Source organism: Adiantum capillus-veneris, chromosome 20 (assembly GCF_014529385.1).
Source record: "Adiantum capillus-veneris isolate H3 chromosome 20, ASM1452938v2, whole genome shotgun sequence".
Lineage (NCBI taxonomy): Eukaryota > Viridiplantae > Streptophyta > Polypodiopsida > Polypodiales > Pteridaceae > Adiantum > Adiantum capillus-veneris.
The window spans coordinates 67,009,482-67,034,611 of NC_140950.1; the positions used below are offsets into that span (position 1 = coordinate 67,009,482).

General features: G+C 41.5%; 1 protein-coding gene across 1 annotated transcript; it reads right to left on the bottom strand.

Annotated features, from left to right (window-relative positions):
* Positions 1 to 21,857: 21,857 nt before the first annotated feature.
* On the bottom strand, positions 21,858 to 24,222 carry LOC147432652 (uncharacterized). The gene is made up of 3 exons (XM_086492501.1): positions 23,512 to 24,222; positions 22,873 to 23,026; positions 21,858 to 22,579 (listed from the first exon to the last, which is right to left on the bottom strand). The coding sequence occupies exons 1-3, from the start codon at positions 24,090 to 24,092 to the stop codon at positions 22,178 to 22,180; spliced, it is 1,137 nt and encodes a 378-aa protein (XP_086348627.1). The 5' UTR covers positions 24,093 to 24,222; the 3' UTR covers positions 21,858 to 22,177.
* Positions 24,223 to 25,130: the final 908 nt, after the last annotated feature.

The following is a 25,130-nucleotide window of genomic DNA, read 5'->3' on the forward strand; positions in this document are numbered from 1 at the left end:
ACATGATAAAGAATGGATCACAAAGCTAGAACAGAATAAAGATGCTTACATCAAAGGAGTGGTAGTAGTCCAGAAGGGGCAAGATAATGGGACGTGGAGATCTCATGATTTCATCAAGCATCTCGGCTCTGAATAAGAAAAAAATCTTTTGCTGGTAGAATATCTTCCTATCAATATACACGTTTACATGCATGTGTTGCAAGAAACGGAAAGGAAATACTTCTGGCCTATTGTTATTATCCATGCCGGGTGTAGGGCAAGGATCTTGACCACTAGGGTTGTGTAGCTCAGGTGTTGACGAGGTGACACCTTCACCACATGCTCCTACCTCTTGTAGAAGTCCGCACAATCCTCCACATTAGGTTCAAAACAGACTGGGCGAGAAGATTCTACCTCAATTGGCTTTCCATTCTGCATGCGGCGACGACGCTTGGGTGGTCGAACTTCATTTGAACTCTCCAGGCCTAGAGAGAGTGTAGGTCCACTTGCGTCCACCAAATGCTTTAGGCCTCCGGACTTAGACTTTGTGGTTGATGTAGTTGACGAATCCTCTCAAAGCATTTGAGAGAAAACAGTTGGAGCTACAGAAAATATAACTATCGTGAGAGTGCCGCAGTTTTCAAAAGCAAAACTCACCGCTCTTTCTTCACTTCCTCTGTTGGCACTCATTGACAGAATGCGTTGATCGATAGCAGTGATGGCACTTCATAGACCTCCCACCTGATGCTCTCAATTTGTGGTTAGAACGAGTGATACGAGATGGGGAGCTTACCTCTTGAATACTGACGGCACTACAGCTTGGCAGTAGTACTTCAATGAAGCCGACTAGTGCCTCCTCAGTCTCTTCCTCTTGCGTCCTCCAGTTAGAAAATTACTTCAGCCATTTGTCCATTATTGATGATGTGTGTTACTTTCAGCATTGTAAACTAAAGACTTCTTAGAAGCCCTCCTCCGTGGGGGCACCAAATGACGGGAGCAAAGATACCCGGACCTCGACGGCCTCTAAAAACGTCGGGAGCCAATGGCACGCCTCGAGCTGGTCACGGTAAAGCGAACAGGGGGCACCACCTAGCTTTGAGCGGCTAGGATGCAGACAACGATGATGTGAACACTGCGAACTTATACACACACACACACACACACACACACACACACACACACACACACACACACACACACACACACACAGAGCATTGACAAATGATGAAAACCCTTGGGGGTGTGAGGGAGAATTATTTCTTGCAGTATTTACAATGACCTTCCTTCCGGCAAGGTGGCACACCGTGGTGATAGAGAGATAGGGAGAAGAGATGGTGAATCTACTTGGTGTATTCTCTAAAGACGACTCAATGATATGAAACTTGCTACCAAGAATGTGTATGTGTGTGTGCATCGACCATTGGAGTCGAGAGGTGGACGTAGCTTCCTTCACATGGTGCAATTCCCAAAACAAACTATCACACAAGTCCCCTCCCCGTGATGCCAATAGTGTCAATTCCTCCCACTAAAACTCTACCAAGTGCTGACCTCTCATGAAATGCCCCCCCCCCCCCCCCCCCCCGATAGTGACCTCTCATTGCCCTTTTATAGGTGTTGGCTGCTTGGATTAGGGTAATCCCGATATGATTAGGGTAAGCTAATCGGGGAGACAAAGCAAGGCAGTGGGCCCAGTGTGGTTGACCCTTGCTTTGTCTTGGGAGTTATTAAAAATGAAAACCTCTAGGTGGGCCTTTGTGACCATCACCTAGAGAGAGGGAAATTACAAATTGGGAATTTACAAGGCTTGGGTGAAAACTTGAAAAATGATGACCTACGGTTTACTGAAGATGGTGTCGTGGTTACGTGATGCCGATGATTGGCCGCTTGCCGGTGCGTCGGTGTAGTGCGTACGTCTCTTCGGGGTCGGCCGGGGCATGCCTTCGGCGCATTTGTTCTTTTCGGTGTCGCTGTCGCGTGCTTCTGGGTGCCTTCCTTCTTTTGTCGAGTTCGTCGACGTGGTTGAGTCCTTCATTGTTTTTTATATATTTTTATGTTGTGAGTGTGTGTATATGCGTGTGTGTGTGTATCTATGGGTGCATGTGGGCATGCGTGTGTGTATATGTGTCAGTGCGTAAGCGTGAGTGTGTGTATATGTGTGAGTCGGCTAATGTGCGTCGGAACGGGTGGTATATAGATTATGTATATATATATATATATATATATATATTTTATATTTATTTTTTTTCTCTTTTTTTTCTTCGGTTGGTGGCCTGCTGACTGTGAACGCGAGGATGAGTGGGGGTGGGATGGTGTGTGTGTGTGTGTGTGTATGTGTGTGTGTGTGTGTGTGTGTGTTATAGCAAGGGGGGGTGTGTGTGTGGGTGAGAGAGAAGAGAGATAGATAGATTTTATTATCGTCCTCGGAGGTCAAATATGACCTATGGGACCAAAGTTACATGTGATGTAGTATGTGTACGGCTGATGAGTGACTCTCGATGCTCCAAAATTGTAGTGATGAGAGTCGCAATGGAGAGCCCACACTTTGGCTGGGAGAGGAAAGTGTGTAGGTCTAAGTTATGGCTGAAAATGTGAGTGAAGCAAGTTTGGATGTGATCAAAAGCTGAGCACTCTAGTAGTGTGTGGTACTCAGACTCTCGAACTTGCAGTGAGCATAATGTGCACAATCGATTTGACTCTTGTCCATTGCACCAACGCCCTATCTCGCATCGAAGGAAATGGGAGCTAATCCGAATTGCTGCGATAGTGCGTATCGCGGACAAGGGAATAGGCTCAAGCATGTAAGTGTGAGTACGGTTTCCTCTCTCAGCGAAGAACATGGTTTTGTAGTGGGGGCAATATAGGTGGTGTAATGTATGAAGCGTGACCCACCGGATTTCTCCCAAGCTGTAATACATTGGCGTTGTAGAAAAGCTTCATTCACTTGAGAGTCAATTGAAGCATCATGTAGCAAGTGTAATGCATCCCATCTCCCAAACCACTTCTTTATGTCTTGCATCCATCCCGTGCTCAAGATCTTGCTTTTATGCATCTTTTGAACTTTTTTGCTTGCTTCCCATGCAATTGTAGGAAGTCGATGTGAGGGGTTTTGACGCATCTTTATCATGTACTCCACAACCCTTTCCATGCCCATAACCTCAATTGGAAGAGATCCCGACTCAAGAAGTAGGAGCATATATGGTGTTTGTGTCTTAACTTGGAGAAAGTTTGTAAGAAAATGCTTTTGGACATTCTCAAACTCTTTCCAAGTAGACTTTGAGATGCTCCCACCCCACACTTCAACTCCATAAAGAAGAACCGGTGTCACCAATGCATCAAAAAGATACTTCTTGAGAACCCAACACTTGATGTTTCCCGCATTACACATGTTCTCAAATGCATAATATGCTCTCTTTCCCGCTTCCAAACGACGCATAGCACATTCATGCCACTTGTGATTGGATGGAACCTCAAGGCCAAGGTACTTAAAGCTCTCAACAACTTCAAGTGTCTCGTTGTTGTACACAATGCATGGCTTCTCCTTATGGTTGGTTTTCACAAGCATAACCTTTGTTTTGGATTCATTTACAATCAGCCCACTATGCAAGCAAAAGTTCTCAAGGACAACCATAAGCTTTTGTGCATCTTCTAAAGTGTGTGCTAGAAGCACTACATCATCCGCATACAACAAAAGCATGATTACCGCATTGCAAATAGTGACCTCTTCAATGCCTTCTTCTTGCATAAAGTTAAGTACCAAGTACTTGACAGACTTGGCACTTGGCACTTGGATGGAGAGAGAGAGAGAGAGAGAGAGAGTGTGTGTGTGTGTGTGTGTGTGTGTGTTCGGCCTCTTGTAGGCAACGAGGGAGACAGAGAGAGAGGATGGCCGGGCCACCCGTGGCTTGTGAGTCGCCTTGTTGGCTGAGAGAGAGAGAGAGAGAGAGAGAGAGAGAGAGAGAGAGAGAGGTTGAAATGGATGAGGGAGAGAGAGTGTTCTGCCGAGAAGGGAGAGAGGGAGGTGCTTAGGGCATATGAGAGAGAGCGGGATATTTCCTTCCATGCCCGCAGGGCCTTTGCTCGGATAGAGGGGAAGAGAGCTGGATCGAGGGGGGAGAGATGGAGAGAGAGAGATAGTGAAAAAGAGAGAGAATTACGACGGCCTGCCAGGGGAATAAAACAAGAGGGAGAGAGAGAGATGGCTACTTGCTAGGCTAGGGTATGGATGAGCTAGGGCCATGAGATTGGCCAGGGCATTTCCGAGCCTTCCGACGGTGTTGCCAAGGCTCCAGTAGAGGAAAAATAACCTTTTTTCTTTTTTTTTTCTTTGATTTCCGAAAATCGGCTATCAATAGCATCATATCACTTGCTACCCATCTAGCCTCAAATTGGGTTGTATTATCTTCACTTTTCCCTCCTATAAATTTTCTTGTTTTTATTTGTGGTGGTTTCATCACTCATGGTAATGGTGTTGCTCTTGCTAATTGTTCTAGTGGGTCTCCTAGTAGTGGACCTGTTATAGCTCCTTGTGGTGGGCCTAGTGCAACACTTAGTGGAGGACCTCTATAACTCATGGTGGTGGACCTCGAGTAGCACCTAGTGGAGGTCTCAGTGAAACACCTAGTGGTGATCATTGTGCCACCCCTGCTAATGGACCTATTGGTAATGGTCCCCTTGTGGCTGGTGATATTGGTCCTCTTCCTCTTGGTGGAGTTTCTTGTGAAGATACTAGCATTTCTATGGGGCTATTGTTGAGTATGGAGCTTGATTTACCCTTGTAATTCTTATTCTAAGAAACACACATTCGTAAGCCATTGTTATCAGGAGAATCCCATCGTGAGTAAGAAAATTTACTCGTCAAAAAATCAAAAAATTGTACCCGATCCTGTCAGAATATTCCCTTTTCCGAAATATACTGGTTCAAAAGTGATCACAAATCAATTGGAAAATACATGGCCAAAGGCTAGTGGTTTATGGACAATGGCTGGTGGCAATGGCTAGTGGGTGATGGTTGGTGGTCTATGGTCAGTGGCCGGTGTTCAATGGCTAGTGGGTGATGGTTGGTGGTGTATGGCCGGTGGCCGGTGTTCAATGGCTAGTGAGTGGCATGGGGCAGCTTTCAACATACCAATGCCTGATTTTGAGTGGATGCAACACATGGGCGGTTGCCTCTCATGTGAGAGGGCAACCCATAGAGGTTCCTTTTCATCTATAAAAGGAGGTCTTTTCTACACATGAAAAGTAGAAGCAAGAAGTGCAGGTTAGGCTTTGACAACGTATCAAAATCTCAGCACATGGGATAAGGCTATTTTTGTGACATGTACTTATTTGCCATTGATTTTAGTAGCACCAGTATCTGGGTCAAAAGTATCAACGACCTGCTGAATGATCCCAGCATCAAAGTTCATCCTAGTAGCCTCCAACTTTATCTAAATCATAGAGTTTTAGAATGATTCTTTCTGCTTGGTGAAATATATAGTTTCTATGTTGTTAATGGGGTACAAAGCATTCTTGTTCAAGTTTCTTGAGCATTGTCTCCATTTGCTTCGTGGCTTCATCCATATCTACCTGCAACGTTTTTGATAGTTTCTTGGTTTTGCCCATTTTTGAGCCTTGTGAGCAGTCTTGTAAGGTAGAGGAAGATTCACCTATAATGGATGATGAATAAACACAAGGAACCCTAGGTGTTTCTATCTTGGTTGCAAATGCTATTGAAGCTAAAGGCAATGGCGACAAGGTTGAATGATCCGAATGTTGTGTGGAATGTGAAGGCACGGGTGCAAGCACAAAAAGCTCCACAAGGAAGGTGCAAGTTGCACGAGTCATTGAGGGTAAAGTGCTAGGTCATGCACTCGAGGCATAGTTATACATACTCTTTCCACGAATGCTCGATGCTATTCTTGCCTTAGTTTTATGGCCGTCGCCTACGACATGGCACTCATGCATTGGTCTGATCACATGATTATTTTTTTGCGAGATTCCGCCCATGATTGTGTCATTCATTTTATACCAGTGACCGTTTGAGTTGTCAGACTGTACTGGTTTTCCATGTGTCTAAGTCTAAGTTGGAGTTATTCACAATCAGTCTACTGGTTTCAAGAAATTTGTGTCCCCTCCTACACTAGTTTGACATGAAATAAATTATGGTTCATGATCTAACTGTGAATTGACCTCTTGCACTGGTGTCACTGGTACCTCCTTTGATTTGGCATAGTATATCTTTATCTTTTCCCCATTCTAAACACATGGCAACAATGGTCCTGATAGATCTCTAAACCTTACTGTGCAATAAGAAAACACCCAATCAACCTCATAAGGTCCTGACCATGCAATTTTCAAATTAGGCTTCTTGGGCCCTAGTTTTGACTGATAAAGCAATACCAAATCTCCCTTTTTAAACCCCTTGACTGTTATCTTGTTGTCATGCTAGTGCTTCTTTCATTGTTGAACCACTTCTTGTTCTAGCATGGCCCACTACGTGATCTCATCTAGATGTAATAATTAATCTAATCATTGTTTTAGATTCTCATTGAAGTCCATGCCATGCTCCACTACTAATCTCAGGCTTGGAATTGCAAATTGCATTGGTACAACTACCTCTATACCGTAGGACATTCCAAAAGGTGTCATGCTAGTAACAACCTTGTGGTAGTTCTGTAAGCCCATAATAATGTCTGAAGCTTTGCATCCCACTGATGTGGCTCCTTTTGGACTATCTTTGTTAGGATCGTATTTTCCATTTTCTTACTGCTCTCTACCTGTCCATTGCACCTAGGATAGTATGGTGTGTATTTCCGGTGCTTAACTAGAAACATCTCAGTCAGTATCTAGATCCTTTCATTCATGAAGTGTGTACCTTGATCTGAGACTATCTCTATGGGACATCCATATCTGCAAAATACTGATGTCAATTTTGTAATGTTATTTGGCAATCCCTTGGCTTTCACCCACTTACTCACATAGCAAGTAGCCATTATGATGTACCTATTATTCCTAGGAGTGATATTCTTAAATGGTCCCATGAAGTTCAATTCCCACCATGAACACTCTTAGTGGTTGTACTGGAATCAAAGGTGTCATGTCAGTTGTTGTCGTGGTCTTTGTATTTGTTGACAAATATCACATGTCTTGAAAAATGCTATGACATCTTCCATCATGCTTTGCCACTAGAGGCCTGCCTGTAATAATTTCTTCTATGTAATATCAGTAGACAAGTGCTTGCATGCATCCCCACTATGAGCCTCTATAATAACTTGCATCCTTCCTTGCATAGGCACATATCTGCAAAGTACCCCATCAATCATACCCAATCTGTATAGATCTCCTCCAATGATGGTGAACTTCAAACTCTTTATTATCAGTCTCTTTCTGTTTTCATGGGACCAATCCTCTGGAAAGTTTTTGAATTGAAGGAAGTCATACACGTCTTGCCATTCCAAATCTGGTCCTTCAATTGTAGCGTTCTAAAATAGCTTGGCATCTACTGGTTCATCCCTCAGTGATGTATCTGAGATGCCCTCTTGTCAATCTTCTTCTTGAACTTCTTAGCATAGTTAGGGTTCATTCGGTATCTTTGCAGTATCAGTGGTCTGGCACTGAGTTTCAGTGGTATCCTGTGCTGACACACTTCAGGATCAACTCCTTTCAAATCAGTGTGTTCCCATGAAAATACATCCTTGTATTTTTCAAATAAATCCCTGGCCTTTTCCTTGATCTCTAGCTTCAGATGCTTGTTGATCTTGACCATTTTAGGGTTCTCATAAGTGCCAAGATTCCATTCTTGCACCTCCTAGTCATTTGGGGGTAACTAGTTTGGACCTCCTCCTTTTTGTTTTGCTAGTGATTTTGCCTCCTTGTTGCATAGCCATTAAAAAAACCACATAGCTCTAACAGTCCAAGCTCCATCTCTATTCTTTCAACAACTAGATCCGAACTCCTTGTATTCATTCAAATGGGATCTTCTATTGGTTTGAAATCAAAATTCTATTGATCTGATTGTTTTGGTGCATGCCCATCCAATTGAACCCTCCTTTTTCTAGTGTTCAGCTCTGTGAATTGATTTGGGGTGTCGTCCATTCTTACCTTGAATGGTGCTAGACCCTTAAATTGTGAGTGTTTGGTTTCCATAATCATGCAGTGCGCCATCCATTCGAAGCCATGGTCTACCTATAAGCATTCATACGCTCCCTGTACATCCAAAATCAAGAAGCTAGTTTAAAATTTCTCTCTACCCACTTTTATTTGCATATCCTCAATGAGTCTTGTGGCCTAGACTACATTATGGTTGGCCATTCTTACATTCAATGGTGTTGGTTTTAAATCTTGAATCCCAAATTTTGCCTTAGATGCTCTCTAAGGATGTTAACTCAAACTCTCACGTCTAGTATTACTCCAAAAAATGGTTCCCACTCCTTCCTTAGCTTGTAATCGACTTGAATAATTGGAAACTCATCATCCCTTATGGTTGCCAAGTCCACTACTCTTGCTTCAGCTTTTGCCTTCCTTTTTGCCTAATGAATTGTGCAGCTTTTGATAAGGTGCCATCTGATGTCATCTAGTTCTACTATCGAATTTTAAATTGTATCACAGACCTCAACATATATCTCATTTTATTCATTACCAAAACTACAATTTGAACTAGAAGATCTTTCCTCCATTTGGCTATCTTCACAATTTTGTTGAGATTACTTTCTCTGTTTGATAGCCGGCTAATCCTATGATGGGCTCTCTGAATGATCCTTCACCAGGTCAATATCTCTAGCCTCGATCAAGTTTGATCTGACTTGCCTTACCTCTTCAACCAAACTCTGTACTAACAGCTATCATAGACTGATTTAGTCTAGTTTTTTCTTTCTCCTCGCTCGATTCTTTGAGTTGGTAATCTTGCTGAGCCCCTGAAGGCTGAGACTTTAGTTTTTGAATTATCCTAGAAGATGAAGATTCTAGTTGTTTTGCCATTTTCTTTGCCAAGTTTTTTGTAATCTTGGTTGCCAGCTCTCATTGTTCCTTCCATTCATCAACTAATTTCCCTCTGCCTTTTGTCTTCCATGTGGCTCTTTATTGCTCCTATTTCTTCCTTTTAGCAGCCTGCTTCTTCTCATGTTCTATTGAAATCTCCTCAATGACTACACCTATGCTTCTAGTCACTGCCCGTGGTTCAGGTGTTTTCTATTTAGATCCTTCTTGTTTGGTGGCGTCCAAGAATTGAGCTGCAAAATGGCCATATTTGCCACATTTAAACTCCTTTTTCCAAATTCAGCTCTACCTCTACCCCAACCTATACCCCCTTGGTACCTACTTCTACCCCGGCGAGCACTCGTGTTGGTCTCATTCTCTTTGGAGACACTTGCCCCATCTATTCTAGATGGTTCTATATTCATCAATGCAATCATGGATAAGACCTTTCCTTTTTTGAAGTGATGAATCCTTATGCTACAATTGTTCCACACATGCCCATAAGCCTTATAATATGTGCACCACGAACATTCATCTAACCTATGATCTCTAGACCTCCACTTGGAACACTAGTGTTCACGCCTAGATCTTCTTTCCTTCCCCCTTTGAAAACTGGAAAACAAATCTTGAGATTAGTAGAATGTTCATGATTAGTAGATCTAGATTTTTGAAGTGGTTTCCTATCTCTAGATTGAGGCGTTTTACTATAATGATGTGTCTGCTTCCCAATCATCGTTGTTGTCAGTCTTGATCACTGTATCTATTTCAGGCTTCTTTTTGGATTTTGTCTTGTGGATTTGTGGCTCTATTTGTTGTCTTCACTTTCATCAATATGTTCTCTACTTATGTGAGATCCAATGGATTGAGTGTGTTGGTCTGCTCATTCCGCATGTCTCCTTTGGGAACGAGTTGAGTGTTGAGAATTCCTCAATTGTCCATAGACTTGGAGGAACATCTGCCTCATTCCTAGGTTCTCTCTCAATCTTAGAGCCTCGCTCTAGCTCCTGTTGGATGGTGCTATCCTAATTCAGATCATTCCTGAATTCGTCATCGGCCTCTTGCCCCGTGGAACTCTTTTGGGTGGCATGGTGAATTTCAGCTAGCTCTAACACCAACTTGGAGATAGTTCATCTATCAAGGGCAACTTAGCTCAAGCCACCGTGGTCGCCAACATAGGATGAGCTAGTCACTTGTGACAGCTATTCCAGGTTGATCAATTAAAGCTAGGTTAAATCAGGTAAGAAAAATCAGATGGAGACTTTAGATATCATACCAGACAAAGACTGAAATGAAATACAAAGACTGGAACTAAAATGGAAATTGAAATGAGATGAAGTAGAATATATTCACATGGTTACACTAGAATACAACAATGTGAGCCAAAGGCTACTATGTGTTTAATGATAAGAGTTACAAGAGAACAAGAGCGTAAAGAGCTCCAAGACACTAGACTCCGAGATAGTGGAACAATAACCCGCAAAATGAATACTGGGTGCTATTTATAGCCGTTGGATTAGACCTCTGACTGAATATCTCCTGTATAGTTAGTGCAATAATTGAGCCCGATAATTACCAATTCGACTGTCAGTCTGAAATTTTCGTCTAGAGGCTGCTCCCACCGTCTACAATGCTCAAGAAGAAAGATCCCATTTTTTCGTTTGAAGATGTAATCAGTTCGCTACTAGAGGAAGAAAAACAAATTGGCACTTACACAAGGTCTCAAAATAATGCATTTGTTTTGACACATAGGAGACTCCAAGACAGTGGAACAGTAAGCCTGCTATGTGTCAAAAGCAACCACAAATCACAAGATTGCTTCCGCATTAAGGTGTGCCCTTGTTGCAACAAGAAGGTACATGCACCCAGCCAGTGTTTCTTCAAACATAATGCTAAGAACCAACAAAATCCTAGAGATTCCAAAGGCAAAGTACATATTGTGGAACAAGAAGGAGAAGAAGAAGAAGAAGGGGATTTCAACATTGTTTATTATGAGATGTATTGTAGTGGGTTTGGACACTGCCCCAAACCCAAGGTTTGAGATGTAAAACCTACCCTCGTTTGCATTAGATTCATCTCATGAGCCATATATAGTTACCATGTGTAACCCATTTTAGACTCCTTGATTAGAATCCATGCTTTTTATGTGAGCTTCATATTACAAGGACGTCTATTGGGGTAAGCATTTAGCTTACACAATATGTGACCAACCCATAAAGCCAAGCATACTTAGCATGCACCCTTATGTGTGCATGCATGCATCCTACTACATAGATTTTCCTCAAACATGTTTTTTTATTATGCACACATGCTACAAAATTCTAGTCACATGCTATTTGGTGTAGCCCACATGCTACTTGACCTTTTCCCACATGTGGTACATATCACTTTCCATAATTTAATGTGGTATATATAAGGCCATCATGCTTAACTTGTAAGCTTCTAATCAATCAAGAAAGTCCATTTTCATTTCATTAAATTCTCTCTAGTCTATTTTCTCCTACTTTGTTACGAAGCTCTCACTATGATGAATGTCTCGTTGGTCTATAAACTCATATATGTTCTTTATCTTTAGCACAAGTAGTCATTGACAGACATGTTTTTCTTTTGCATTGTACTCAGCTTAGTCTTCAACTACAGGTTCCTTGCCTTTTTTTTTGTCACATCCAATGATAGTAAGGTGTCTCAAACCTCATTAGAATTTAGGGGCATGAACATATTGTATGTGCCCAATCATAGTGTCTTACACCTTTCACAAAAAGCCAATACATGACCTTTTGAGGTCCCTGATTCGAATATTTAACTCCTTTATCCGCATGGCAATTGGACCTTGCTCTAGTAACACTTGGGTTGCCTCATGTTCTCCATCAATGTAATTGCAATAGACTTTACCCATAAGGAAATTGGTCATTCTGAACTTTCAAGCATGGAAGTTTTTCTTGTCCAGCTTCTCACTAACAATCTCAATAAGTCCATCATTGTTGGTGTTGGCTCCACTTGTAGCATAGCTCCAATCAATCAACAAAAATAAAAATCCAAAGATTATAGCAACACTCGGCTAGGTAATGGAAGCATCACACATGGGTGAGCGTGTGAATGCTATGAGTTGGGAAAGAGTGGGGAAATCATTGTAAAGGAATAATAGAGAACTAATAAATGGGATTAGTGTTCACACATATGTTAACCCTTATGCTAATCACACAATGCTAATCGTTGCATTCTCTACTAATCCTTGCAAGCACATCCTAATAACAAGCTCACCCAAGCATTAGACACTAAATAAGCACTCAAGAGATTAGAAAGAAATTAGTTGTTACACATATTAAAACACTAATACACAACTTAAATGAAAGCAAGAGAGACACAAGAGGACTTTACTTCATAGCATGCATTAAAGCAAGAGAGAAGCAAGAGGAGTTTACTTCATAGCACGCATTAATCAATTTGTGAAGCAAGTACATAAGGCTACAAGATTGGATCTCCATTGCCTTCTCAAGATTCTCCTTCTCTACTCTAGGTTATCTTGACAAAATGATCCCTCCCCTTTCACATGACCTACACTTCACTTATATGCTTAGGATTTTAAAAATAAATGGTCGGCTGCCCAAGGTACATAGAGTAAAATAGTAGATACAAATTGGAACTCGTAGAGAGCCTGCCAATATATACATAATGAATGGAAAATGTGCTCGTGAAGAAGATGAAGATAGATATTGGTGTTGGATGCTTCCAACATTACTTCTTCCTAAGCTTTCTCATCCCCGACAAAGCCATGTCACGATAGACGCTTGAGGAAGAATGTGCCTGCAAAGGAAAGAAGTCAATGAGGTAGCAAGCTCAATTAAATGGCAATAAAGCCTAAGGGGAAGGCAAAGCACATTTGTGGTAACGATTAGAGGCAACAAAATATGATGTGTTACATTGTCATCAAGGAAAAATAAATTTCACTTTCCAAAATCAATTTATCAAGAATTTTGGGCTTATGCATGAGTCTATCAATTAGTTAGCTATGACTAAGGGTTAAAACAATTACTTTAGTACTAGCTACGTTAGGAAGATTATCTAAATGCAAGATTTCCTAGTTGTGTCTCTTAGCTTAGATTGGCTGAATAACTCTCGCAACTCCAAGCAAAAGCTTGAAGTTTTCACTTGAAGCTCAATGGAAGTCTTTTGCATTTCATTTTTCTTGATTCTCGTTTTTTTGTCACATCTATTCAAAAGCATTTGACGTGTGTGCTTATTTTGTATGCTTAGGGCTTTATGCTTCTCAAAGAAAACTACCCACATAGGGAACCTCTAGGGCTCTAGTACTATAGGCAATACATGTGAGCGAAGTACCAAATCCAAGCAGGGATTTCTCTTTTAGCTTAAGATTTATAATTGTGGCACTTTTGTTTTTGCTTCCATTTCCTTTGTATTCTCATTAGTGTTCTTTGTTTTTGCTTCCATTTCCTTTATATGCTCACTAGTGTTTATTGTTATTTGAATAAGCAATCCTTTCTACACCTTAAAAACTCTCAAACATTCAAATCATTTTACCAACTAAGACTAATAGTCAAGTAAATGCATCAACCTGAAGTCAAGGCCTACTAATCTCAAGCCTCATTGATAAGACTAAACTCTAGGTATATTAACTAAAGCAAGGACAAGTTTATGTATCTTTAATGGCACATAGTAAAACATAATCAACATGCACAAGTCAAGGGTCTAGTGCAACTAGGAGGGATAAGAGAGATCTATCAAAACAATAAAATATGTAATCGTATAGATCTTTGTCTAATGTTCATTGGCTAGCTAGCAACTAGTTCCATATCAATGGTAGAATCAATAGAACAACTAATGGTTCTAGGAGTAGGTTTGAGTAGCTGCAAATTGATTGAATGTAAAATCCTAATTTCCCATTCCATTTCTCTCTTCCAGTGCTCTTCTTCTGTTGTTGTAATCCGTACTTCATTTCATTAACTGCTATCTTTGTCAACCTACATGTCTTTTCACAACGAGAGTCTCTGGCATTGTAGACTCGCTTGTGCCTCTTGTTCTTGTCTCTAGAGCAGTGCTTGTATCTGGTGCTTTGTGGGTTGTGTCCATGGTAGCTTTCCAATTTCTTCTGCTTTGACCACCTTGTGGTGTTGTGTGGGTGACTTCAAATGATGGTCTTGTTGTCTCTTGTTGTGATTGTTCCAGTTGTCCTTCAAATCTTGAGTGTCCTCATAGTTTCCATGATCATCATCTTTATGATCATCAGTTTGAGTGAATTTTGGTTGCCTGCAGTTGAGATTTGCTTGTAATGCAGCCATCAAAGCTCTTAGGTCATCATTATCTTTTGTAAGAGCCTCATTCTCTTTAATTCTCTGATCCTGTCATTTGCATCTGGCAAGGTTGTGCCTGTGTCTGTGAGTCGTGTCAATCTAGGGATGGCCTTGATCTTTTCCACTATGCGTCTTTGTGCAATCAACTCTTCCTTTGTGCTTTCTACTTGTACTTCTACAATAGCTAATTGGTTTTCGAGTGTGTTTGAATGTTCAGCCACATCTATGAACACCGCTTCCAGGTCAGTTATTACACTTGTTTGCAAGTCTATGGCTCTTTTAGCTGTAGTAGCTAGTTCTTTGTACCCATCTGCTAGCTTTTTTTGTTGTGGTAGTAGTTGGCTTTTGAAATTTACAGCTTCCTATCTTGCTACTTGAGCTTCCACCATGACTTCTTCATGTTTTTTTTTGCAGTGTGTCAACTCGGCATAAGCTTCTGTTAGCTCATTTTGTAGTGATAAGATGGTTCATATCTTGGGCATGCTCTTGTACTACCACATTATACATATTTTTTGCCATCCTTTGTAAATCTTGATAGTAGGCCTTGATCATGCTCCATTGCCAAGCTGATGTGCTTGGAATAGGAATGGGCCTTCTGATTTCCCTCTTCCCCTTGAGTTGCTATTTGTCTGTCATCACCATAGGAGCACCCACTTTGATTGAGAATGTGAACTCTCAGTCGAGTTGTCTAACTCAAGTCTTTCTTCTACTTTTTTGGCATCCTCTGCCTCCTTGGCATCTCTTTCCAATTTCTCTTTTTCAATCTAAACATATAGTTCTTCTAGCTACTCTCTAATGTGATGGGCAAGGCCATAGGATTTTTTGTTCGCACTTTGCATGGAATGCACCTCTCAACAAAATCCCCTTCATTTACTCTTTTGTTTATATAAATCCTCTGCTAATCTCTCCTCTTTAGCTTGTTTTTGAGCTTTTTCTTAATTCCTAGATCTGTCAATTATCATTGACCTTTTGCCTTTTCTATTTGCGGGTTCCTCTTCACTTGATTTTGACTCTTGTAATTTTCTTTTTGACCTCATTCAAGCACTAGTCTGAGTGGAACCAGACTTGATCATTTTTTCATCACTTCCTTCCTCTTGGTACTAAATCCAATTGTTTTAGGTGGGTGCCTTTGGCAAATCCTGAGCCGCATAATGGTTAGCATGTCTAGCATTGCTACGTATGTCAGCTTTGTATGCTTCTTCTTCTTGGTTAAAAGCTCAAGAATGTATTGGGCATGGGCAATTGTTACTGGTTCGTTCTATTGGTAGGCCCACGTATATGGTGTAGCTACTGTGTAGTTAAGCATTGTGTAGCGTCTAGACCTTTTGTTATCAATGTGGAAAAAATGCATGAACATCCGAGTTGGCAACTCTACTTCTTCACATGTCATATTTGTGAATGTAGCCGTTGCGCCTTTCTTTGCAATGACTTCGATCTCTAAGTCCTTATTACCTTTCATAGTAGCACCTTTATCTGACAAATGCAGAGCTTCAGAGGTCAATTCGGAGGTGATCCGCACTTGAACCTTATCGTTCTCTCGTGTGGTAATCTCCACCATGCCATCTTCTATGATGCTTATGTAAAGCTCATGAAATCTTGCCATGTCTATTCCACATGGCGGTAGCTCGAAGTAGTTGAGTAGATCTACCTTTTCCAGTGCATCCTCAATTGGCAGCTTTCTAGCAAGATTGTATGCCTCTCTGGTTATCATCTGTAACATCACCATGTTACTTTCTGAATCTCGGTATACCACTTTGTAGACTGAAGCACCCTCTAATTCCAATCTTTCCTTCTCGATGTACATCAATGCCTTGCAAAGGGAGTCTTTAAGAATTGTAAAGTTTGGAATGTGCTCCAATTTCTTCTACGGCTCCACTTCTTTGGATCGCCCTTGGCTTCAGGCTTCATAGCTCCTGTAAACATTAATCTCAATTCAAAGAATGGTCAAAGCCAAATTTAGTGTTTCCTTGTTTTCAGGAATCGGTTGGACTTGACAATTGTTAATCTTACTTAGAAAATTCATATGAACAATGTAGAACTAAAACAACTTGAAAAATGTTTGTTTCATGCAAAACCAGGAAAAATTTGCGATTTTTTTCCTAGGTATGTGATCAAGCCACTTTTTCAGGACTGTGACCCCATGGGCTTGATGTATACTGCAAATTTAGGCTCTGGTTCAAATTTGATGAAGGTTGTAATAGACATTTCTAACATCTGCCCCATGCTTATCGAGTCTTGTGCACCATAAATCTGACGTTTTTCACTTTTGACCACATAGAAGTGATCTAGGGGCTTGTGTCAACATGTGTATGAGGTTAGAATTTCTGATGGGTTCCTGGTTATATTTTGTGTGTGAGATTTTTTCCTCGTTTCACACATTTGATATGTGGTGCTCTTGCAACTTGTTATGCACATTCCTCATGATATATGAAGATTATTGATCCACCCGTAGGTAGGTCAATTTCAAACTCCCAACCAAGTGGAAATTTCAAGTAGGGGAAGTGTACTTCTCCAATGACTATAATATCTTTTGAGTAGGGTTTTCTCACTAGGAGTAATATGCGATTTTCTCCTTGAATTTCACCTATGATCTTTGAAATGGGTGAAACTTGGTTGGCTTGTTCCACATGATGAGTTAAGAATGTTGATCAATTGGCGTTTGGACTGCACATACAAGCTTTGAACCATTTTAGGATTTTTTCATTGTGAGAAACTTGCCCTATGGGAAGTATGAACTTCCTTTTCATATGAAATCTTCCTAAAGATGGTTTTTCAATGGGATGAACATGGCTGATACCTCTATGGTTTAGTTTGCCCAAAGATGTAGAGGGGAGGCAAAAAACGCGATTTTTTCCTACTTCACAAGAAAACAAACTCTTTGAAGCATGCAAAAATTCAAACATGTTCATACACTTCCTTGAAGCATCTGTGAGGTGGCACTTTACCAGTTGAGTAGCCACACTTTATCTGGGACCATCTTACCCTCTACAAGAGGTCTCTCACTAGAGATTCCAATCATAAGCTATTGCCTAGCACAATGTACCATTGTGAGATTAGTCCTTGGAAGCCTTGTATGAGGTTTCACCCCCTTCCGACATCCCTTGACTGATTTATGTCAAAATGACGTTTTCTTGAGTTGGGGAGGTTCTTTGCTGCTAAAACCCTTCTAGGCAATGCCATTGTTGATGCTTCTCCACATAAGTGTGTAACCTTAGTGTTATGAAGCTACCGGCCAAGTTTGGTGCTTATCCCGGCTAGAAGGAAAAAAATGTGATTTTCTCATGCAAGGCCTTTCTCTAGGGCCAAAATGAATTATGAGGCTATGGGCATGTTAGTACACCTAGGGGCAAACTATCTATGAGGTTTGGTCATGATTGGGTGCTCCTTCCCGCCATTAGCGATGTTTTTGCATTTTGACAGGTCTAGGTTTCATCGGGTTCTCTATCTACCGCTTTGGACATGAACAGGCATCAAACAGTAGTGTAGTAAGTGGAAAACATACCTCTCATGTCTAACGTCGAAGCTTCAAGCATGCAGAGTGTAGGATGTGCTTGATGATCGCTCCAAAATAGCTCTCTCTCTCTCTCTCTCTCTCTCTCTCTCTCTCTCTCTCTCACACACACACACACACACACACACACACACACAAAAGAAATGAAACTCGAAAGGGAAAATTAGTTTATATATAATCTGGGCCCTCACGTCACCTTTTGACGAGATTTCTCAGTTAGTCCTATCTCATGTGTAAAATGACCACTAAGTCAAAAAAATCTAGAAACAAACATCGTATGGCCAAGATCCTTCGATTTTGCCAAATCAAGCCTTTTCAGGTAGTTTTTGTAACTTATCTAAATTTGGCTATAACTTGATCATTCTTGCCCCAAATTGACTTTGAAAGTTCCTATCTCCTCATGTTGTAATCTTTTTTGTTATTTACTGCCTAAAAAATCAATGAAAAAGCTTTAAAAAAATATTTTTAAAAAAGCAAAAACTAAGTTTTAAAAAATCAAAAAAATAGCTACAAAATCAGATAAGATTGACTTCCAAAGGAAAATTCTTATTTTTAGCTTTTTGATGGATGCTCCACTTTTTGTTATTACTTTTACATTAAGCACTATTATATACATATTTACACACACCTAAGGGCTCATTTCTAGCATGTCGCTTATTCTTGATATATCTCATCCTTGCAGGGCATAAAATCAAAAGTTCTTTCAAGAAAGAGAAATCAAATGCAAACTATAACACAAAAGTCGATAAAACAATGCCCTTTCCTCATTTCTTCAATAGGTCCGCATTCAGGATGCCTCCTCTCTCCTAGTTGGAGTTCTCTTGAAGGACAGTGTGTCATCAAGGTTGTGTTGTGCATGGGTATCAAAGCAGAGCCTTATCCAAGGCCTTGTAAGTGGTCCTATGTATGCGTACTCGGTCAATGCATAGAAATATTAATGTTCTATGAAAGGTGGGTCTTAAGCAAAGTGCTTAAGGGTATTCGATGAGACGATGTTTATCTGCTATGTGTTAGAGAGTGTATACCATGTAGTACGCATGGTAACGCTATAGCTCTTGTTGGTGAATTGGTGAAGGTTTTTGTCCTTTTTTGGCTTGGATTTGTGTTTGAGGTTTGGGACGCCACACCATTATAGTGGGTTCCGACTTTGGAAAGTGATGTGGTAGCTTTGAAACATCATTGTGGATCGTGGTTTCTAGTAACTTTGTGGTTTTTGAATCCACATTGGATTTGTCCATTTTCGCACTATAATGGGGTGCTTGGGTACCCACACTTGTTTGTAATTGATTGTTCTTGGTTTTTGAATCCTTGTAGGCCACATGATACTCCAATTTAATTTTGTTAGCTGGGGTGGAACATCGTGGTTGTATCTATGGAGATGAGCATTGTAGTTGGATCTTTGATATCCAAATGAAGTTTTCTTCAACTCTTAGAGTCGCTTTAGGTATCCAAATCTATCATTTAGAGGGTGCTTTGGGTTGCTCGAGCTTGACTTGGACGTGTGTCTTTTTTGTATCCAAACTTGCTTGGGTTGTTTATCATGAGTGAGCTTTGCATTTCTTGATACCCCCTTGGTAATAGGTGATTGTGCCTTTAGAACGGTTAATTGGTTTTCCGCGACTTGTACTGAAGGGAGCGGATTAATGATAGATGCACATTTTTTGCTATCATTAGACTCTGTAGATTATATCTCTTGCATGGCCAGTGGTACCTGTTGTTGTGCCTCTGTTGCATTGACGCTATTGGCCGATTCCCTTGTGTTTTAGCTATCATTCTCGAAAAGATACCTGGTATCTTCCATGGAAGCAAACGCGATATGTTTGACGTGATGGTCCGTCGTAATATACTTAGTTTTCCAACTTTTTTAGGTCATCCAAAATGGAGACCATTCATGTACAGTCCACTCAAGTTTGTTTGTTACTCGGAAGGTTGGAATCAAAAACTCTGGGTAAAATAGCATTAAGTCCTAATACCATGTAATACGATATCCACCCTAAAACATTCTTGTATGCAACTCTATAGGCCCAAACAGCAGAGTGCAATTTTTGATCCCAATCCGGTCTATTATCATTTACAATCTTGGTTAAAACTGTACATAAGACTTTGTTGTACTCTCGGCTTGACCATTAACCTATGGTGATAAAGAACCATATTCTATGTATGACCATGAACTCATCAAGTAAATATTCAATGACTTCATTAACAAATTGTGTATCATTTTTTTGTGTAGCTTTGGCCTTGACCCATTTGGTTAGGTAGTCCGTGGCTAGTATAATATATTTCGCATGAGTCTTGTAAGCTGGCAATGCTATGGGATCCACGAAATCTAGGCCCCACTTCGTGTGCGTCTATTATTGGTCTCATAGGCATCATCCTTCTTGAGTGGGATCTTTGTTCTTTTGTATTCATCGCATCACTTGACGTATGTGCCCGCATCCAAATTCATTGAAAGAACTTACATGAACTTTGAAGCCTTCTAGATATGTGCTCCTATTACTGGAGATTCATTGCAAATAGTCCACTATGCATATACTCTCCGGTCAAGAGCAATGATATACAAAAGGAGAAGGAAGCTTTTAAGACGCTTAGCGTTGACTTATGTTGAAACTACTATTTATATTGCCAACCCTCTTTAAGCCAAAGGCATGCTTCTACCTATAACAAGTCACTTACATCCACAAGTGCGAACGCTTTGAAAAGGTGCTACTCGCTATGCATTACAATCATGGAAACCTTATTATTAGGCACTCTTTTCATAAACTCAACTTGCGATCAAAGTATCAAACACTCGATAAATCACTATTTGTTTTAAAGAATTAGAGGATACAAGATCTCTATGTTTAAAGATGGTTATTTGCTCTCTGATTCTTGGCTATATATATATATATTGGCTTTCGTAGAAAGAGTGTTAGAAGAATCATATGATTCTCCTTGCTCAAAGTGTGGAGACATTGTAAATATTCTCAACGCTCAACTTATGTGCGACTCATAGAAGAATCACATGCCTTTTCCTTATGCAAGGTAATGTGTCATTGTATTGATTTTGAATGCTACTTTCAAAAGCCGGATTTTCCAAGCATATGTTTCACAAAGCATGTTGTGCCGAAAGGTGTGAGCTATGATAAAAGGAAAAGTGCAGGTGCAAAATTTGCCGATACTAGAAGCAATGAAAGTCAATATAAGTTTTGCACAACCCAAGTAAAAAAATACCCCAAGACCCAACAAACCTACACAAGGTGAAGTCACAAAGGCCCACATAATAGGGCGAACAAGAGTGTGTGTGACCCATTGCTCAATGGCCCCTCTTTACAGAACTAGGAAAACAAATGCCAACTATCTTCCACAATGGACTACATATACAAAAGACTGTGTGCTTAGTTAATGCCCTTCAAACAAAAGGTTTGCTATTACTAACTTGCCTTGTGGCACTAACAGTTCAATGCTTTACTAAGGCCTTATGGATGCCAAAAACTAACAACAAAAAGAAAACTAAAGAGCTTTGGCTGCGATACTTGAGAGTTGGGTGTTAGTGGCAACAGCCGCAAGCTATCGCGTTAAATCCCATAACCACGAAGGCAGGTGCACAAAGCTTCTAGCAAAGAGAAGCAGCCCAAAATCAGCCCAGCTCAGAATTGCTTCACCCCTACCTACAAAACCTGAATGCACTTTCATCGAGTTTTAAGTCTGTTTTTTTCACTCATTTGCTCCCCTTGAAATGACAAGAGGACAATAAGCTTCCTTCTTGCCATTTTGTCCTTCTCACTATATACCTACAGTTAACCTGTCTTTGATAGGCTGGCCTTAGCCCATCGATTAAAGGAACCATAGCAGAAAGCAGTTTCTCCAACTTTGTCCAAATGCTTTAAAACAAACTTCATTCAGAATGCAAGATGGCCAAATATCAAATTTGGGATACGAAGCAGCAAAAACAAAATAAAGCTCTACATAACAAAAACATGCTACATCTTGCATTCTGCACTTGATCGCACGAAGCAAAATCATGTGAAGTAACAAGGAACATCAAGTCTAGCGCATAAAGACCAAGTGCTGGATGTAGCTGTACATGTATGCATAACCAGACATTGACAAAATCAAGGACACTAGCAACACACCTCACAGCCATCTGGTCCATTAATTTGACAAAATCCCAGACGAATCAAACCTTGTGTCCGTAGAAACTAACTGCGACAAATTTCTTATCCGTAGCAGGCTCTCATAGGTGCCATCATTAATGGAACACTCACTAAAGTACATACTCACATGGCATTTCTAGACACTTCAGTATTATTCTCAAATTTAAGGACCATAAATAAGCATAAGCTAGCTAACTACAACTGCATCATGTGTTAAAGCGCAATATCATCTATCAGGGCTTGTCTATGCACTCTCATCAGGAAACTCTTGCATGGTGTAGACACAGCCAATTCATTTAAGCCACAGCAGCTGTTGGAATGCTTCCTTGCTTTTGAAGTGGAGCTGGAGGAGGACTGGGAACCGGTGCGGAGGCGGTAGCCTTTCCATCACCACCCCCTGCATTAGCTTTTCCGTCGCCGCCTTCTGCACCTGCTACAGCAGGAGGGGCCGGAGGCGGGAGTATCATATGTGCTGGTGGGTTGTGCTTCAGCTTCACCAAAACCTGCCTCATGCGTGTTAAATCTGTTGCTTTCCCTGGTTTGGGCCCATGATTGACAACAGCAGGTTTCTTCTGATCTTTCTTCCCCCGGGACTTCAACTCCATTGACGGAAGCTCGTGCGGGATAAGCTCTGCAACAGCCTTCCAATAGTGCTTGTTGGCATTTGCATGAAAATCTTTATGGTTCTCAAGAAAGACCTTAAAAAGAAAAGGCCATTTTCAATTAGAAAGCAGCCTTAGCACCATATAAACGTAGCTTTGCTTTATAATAAAAGCGTTGAGGAAATCTCCACAATCATCGAACAGACGCTTGCTGAGTGAATTGATAATCTATCAATATACTTCATTAGCATGCAGTGAATAAAACAAACCATATACATTTATGGCAAGAACAGCCAATGCGATTAACACTCCAAAATTGATCCCTCATGCTAAATGCGCATATGCAGGTTTGGTGGGGGGGGGGGGGGGGATGGGGGGGGATGGCAAACCTTTTCTTTGTCCCGATTGTTCTTCTTTGTCGCCTCGCAATGTGCTTTCCTCTTCTCGAGAAAACCTTCCTTGTACACATCTGCGGCATCGATAATTTGTGACAGTTTCTCACGTTCATTCCTGACCTTTTCTTCCAGGTGAATAGCATTCTTCCTATAACCATCACAAAAAGCACAGACGTGCATATGTTAACCCTCAGATGGACAGAAAGGCCGGATTTTGAATGTATTTGCAACAAGTAAATAACAAAACTAAGCCGAGCACGGCCGTTAGAGACTGATTCTGCATGTTTTGCAAATGTTTAGTCTTCTTCAGATACATAAGCTGCTGGAAGCTGCTGGAATGCAACCATTATCTATCAATCAACATTCTGCAGAACAATGTAACAACAAGCTTCCATCTTGATCTGATGCATCTGACGAAGCTGTAGAAACTTTTCTGTACATTGAAGAGTAGTTCTAATCTTTTGAATACGTATATACAAATCATTGCAAAAGAGAAACATCCAGAACATGACAATACAGCCACATTTCTTCCCATGTTGCGTAATACTTCAAAAAACACACTTTTTTGTGACCTTCATCCGACCCTGAAGAAATCCTATTCGACAAGAACCTACTGTGAAACTTGTCACTAACCGTTTCCATTCTCGTAGCATGAAGCCTTCTTCAGCCTGCATTTCGTCGGGGGGCGGAAGGACTGCACCACCATCATGGAAGCCAGTGGGAGGAGGAAATCCATAGCCAAAACCTTCACCATGTGCAAAAGTATCGTCGTGGTCCAAACCCTTGCCGTTGGAGTCCATTGTCTGAGAAAACTCATCAGCAGGTGCAAAATCGCCTTGAAGCCTGGAGTCGAAGGACTGGCCAAAGTTGGAAGAAGACATGGAAGGAGAGCGACCATCCCCAAGCTCATCATCAAAACTGCTGTGATAGGGTGGAGGCGGCGAGGTGCCGCCTGGCATGGGATCAAAGGCACCATTGCTACCCGTCCGTTCCTTGTGTGTACCAAACTCGTCTTCTTCATCTAGGTCTCCCAACTCTTTCGAGTCTTCCTGGGTGTAATGATCATCCGCATAGCTATCCTCAGGCATCCGGAAAGAGTCGAACCTCTGCGATGGCAGCCGGGGATCAAAGCCCATGTAGCCGTCGCTTTCAAAAGGGCGTGTATCGTTGCCAAGATCGTCTCCTCCTCCGGCGTACGCGTCGAAGCTCGCCATAGCTAACGCACCAGTTACGGATCTGGCAGACTCCAAATGGAAGTTTCAGAAAAAGTACTCTTCCATGCCTTTCAACTGTTTCTCACGTGTGTGTGTGTGTGTGTGAGAGAGAGAGAGAGAGAGAGAGGCTTCTTGACGCTTGGCGTCACGGATGATGGGACACACTCCGGAGTCGGAATGATTGCATGATAGCTTTTGTTTACTGGAAAAGCTGCTAGTGGGAGAGGTAAAAGAAAATGTATTAATTAGTGAGATTCCCCCCCCACCCAAAAAACATAAACCAAATGGTCATTAGCGCCCCCCCCCCCCCCCCCCCCAAAACAAGCAGCCTCGTTGCACAGACTCGCATTCAGGCAGAGATAGTGTGGACGCGACTTTGATGGCACTAGAGAGAGCCGGGAGAAGATTGCCCTGATCGCACGTTGAGAGAGAGAGAGAGGGCTAGCTAGTAGCCTCGCAATCTACTCATTGCACAGAGCGAGAGAGAGAGAGAGAGAGAGGAAGAAAGCTCTGCCCTGTGAGGGGCTACAAGATAGACGAGCTCCCTAGGTCATGCGATGAGGGGATGGAGAGATCCCAAACTGCGCCTGCCACTTCCCTCCTGCGTCGCGAGCCAGACACACACACACACAGAGAGAGAGAGAGAGAGAGAGAGAGAGAGAGAGAGAGAGAGATTCAAAGAGAAAGAGAGAGACGTGGTCTCTCACTCTTTTTCCCCTCAACCTCTCACCCTTCTATTCACCCCTTTCAACTAATAGGCGATTTTTCTATTTTCCCCCTACTGGTACCTCCTACTCCATGCTTCTTTTGGGATGCCACCATCAAGTGCCTTATGTGGTCATCGATTGATCAAGTAGGCATCACTATACTATTTTTTTAAAAGAAAAGAATAGGAGAATCTAGATTCTCCTCTGTATGTGAGCGGAAGGGTGCGAATACAATGATTTGTGGAAAGCTGTGAGAAGGGGAGACGTTGGCCATGCTTATCTTTTCCCTCTCGAGGCTGGCCATGTGCAGGCCATGCTTCTCTCTCTCTCT

Coding starts and splice junctions, on each gene's coding strand:
- LOC147432652 (XM_086492501.1), bottom strand. CDS start 24,092: ATGGCGAGCTTCGACGCGTACGCCGGAGGAGGAGACGATCTTGGCAAC. Junction 23,027..23,511: donor ATGCTACGAGAATGGAAACG/GTTAGTGACAAG, acceptor TGATGGTTATAG/GAAGAATGCTATTCACCTGG. Junction 22,580..22,872: donor ACAATCGGGACAAAGAAAAG/GTTTGCCATCCC, acceptor TTTCTTTTTAAG/GTCTTTCTTGAGAACCATAA.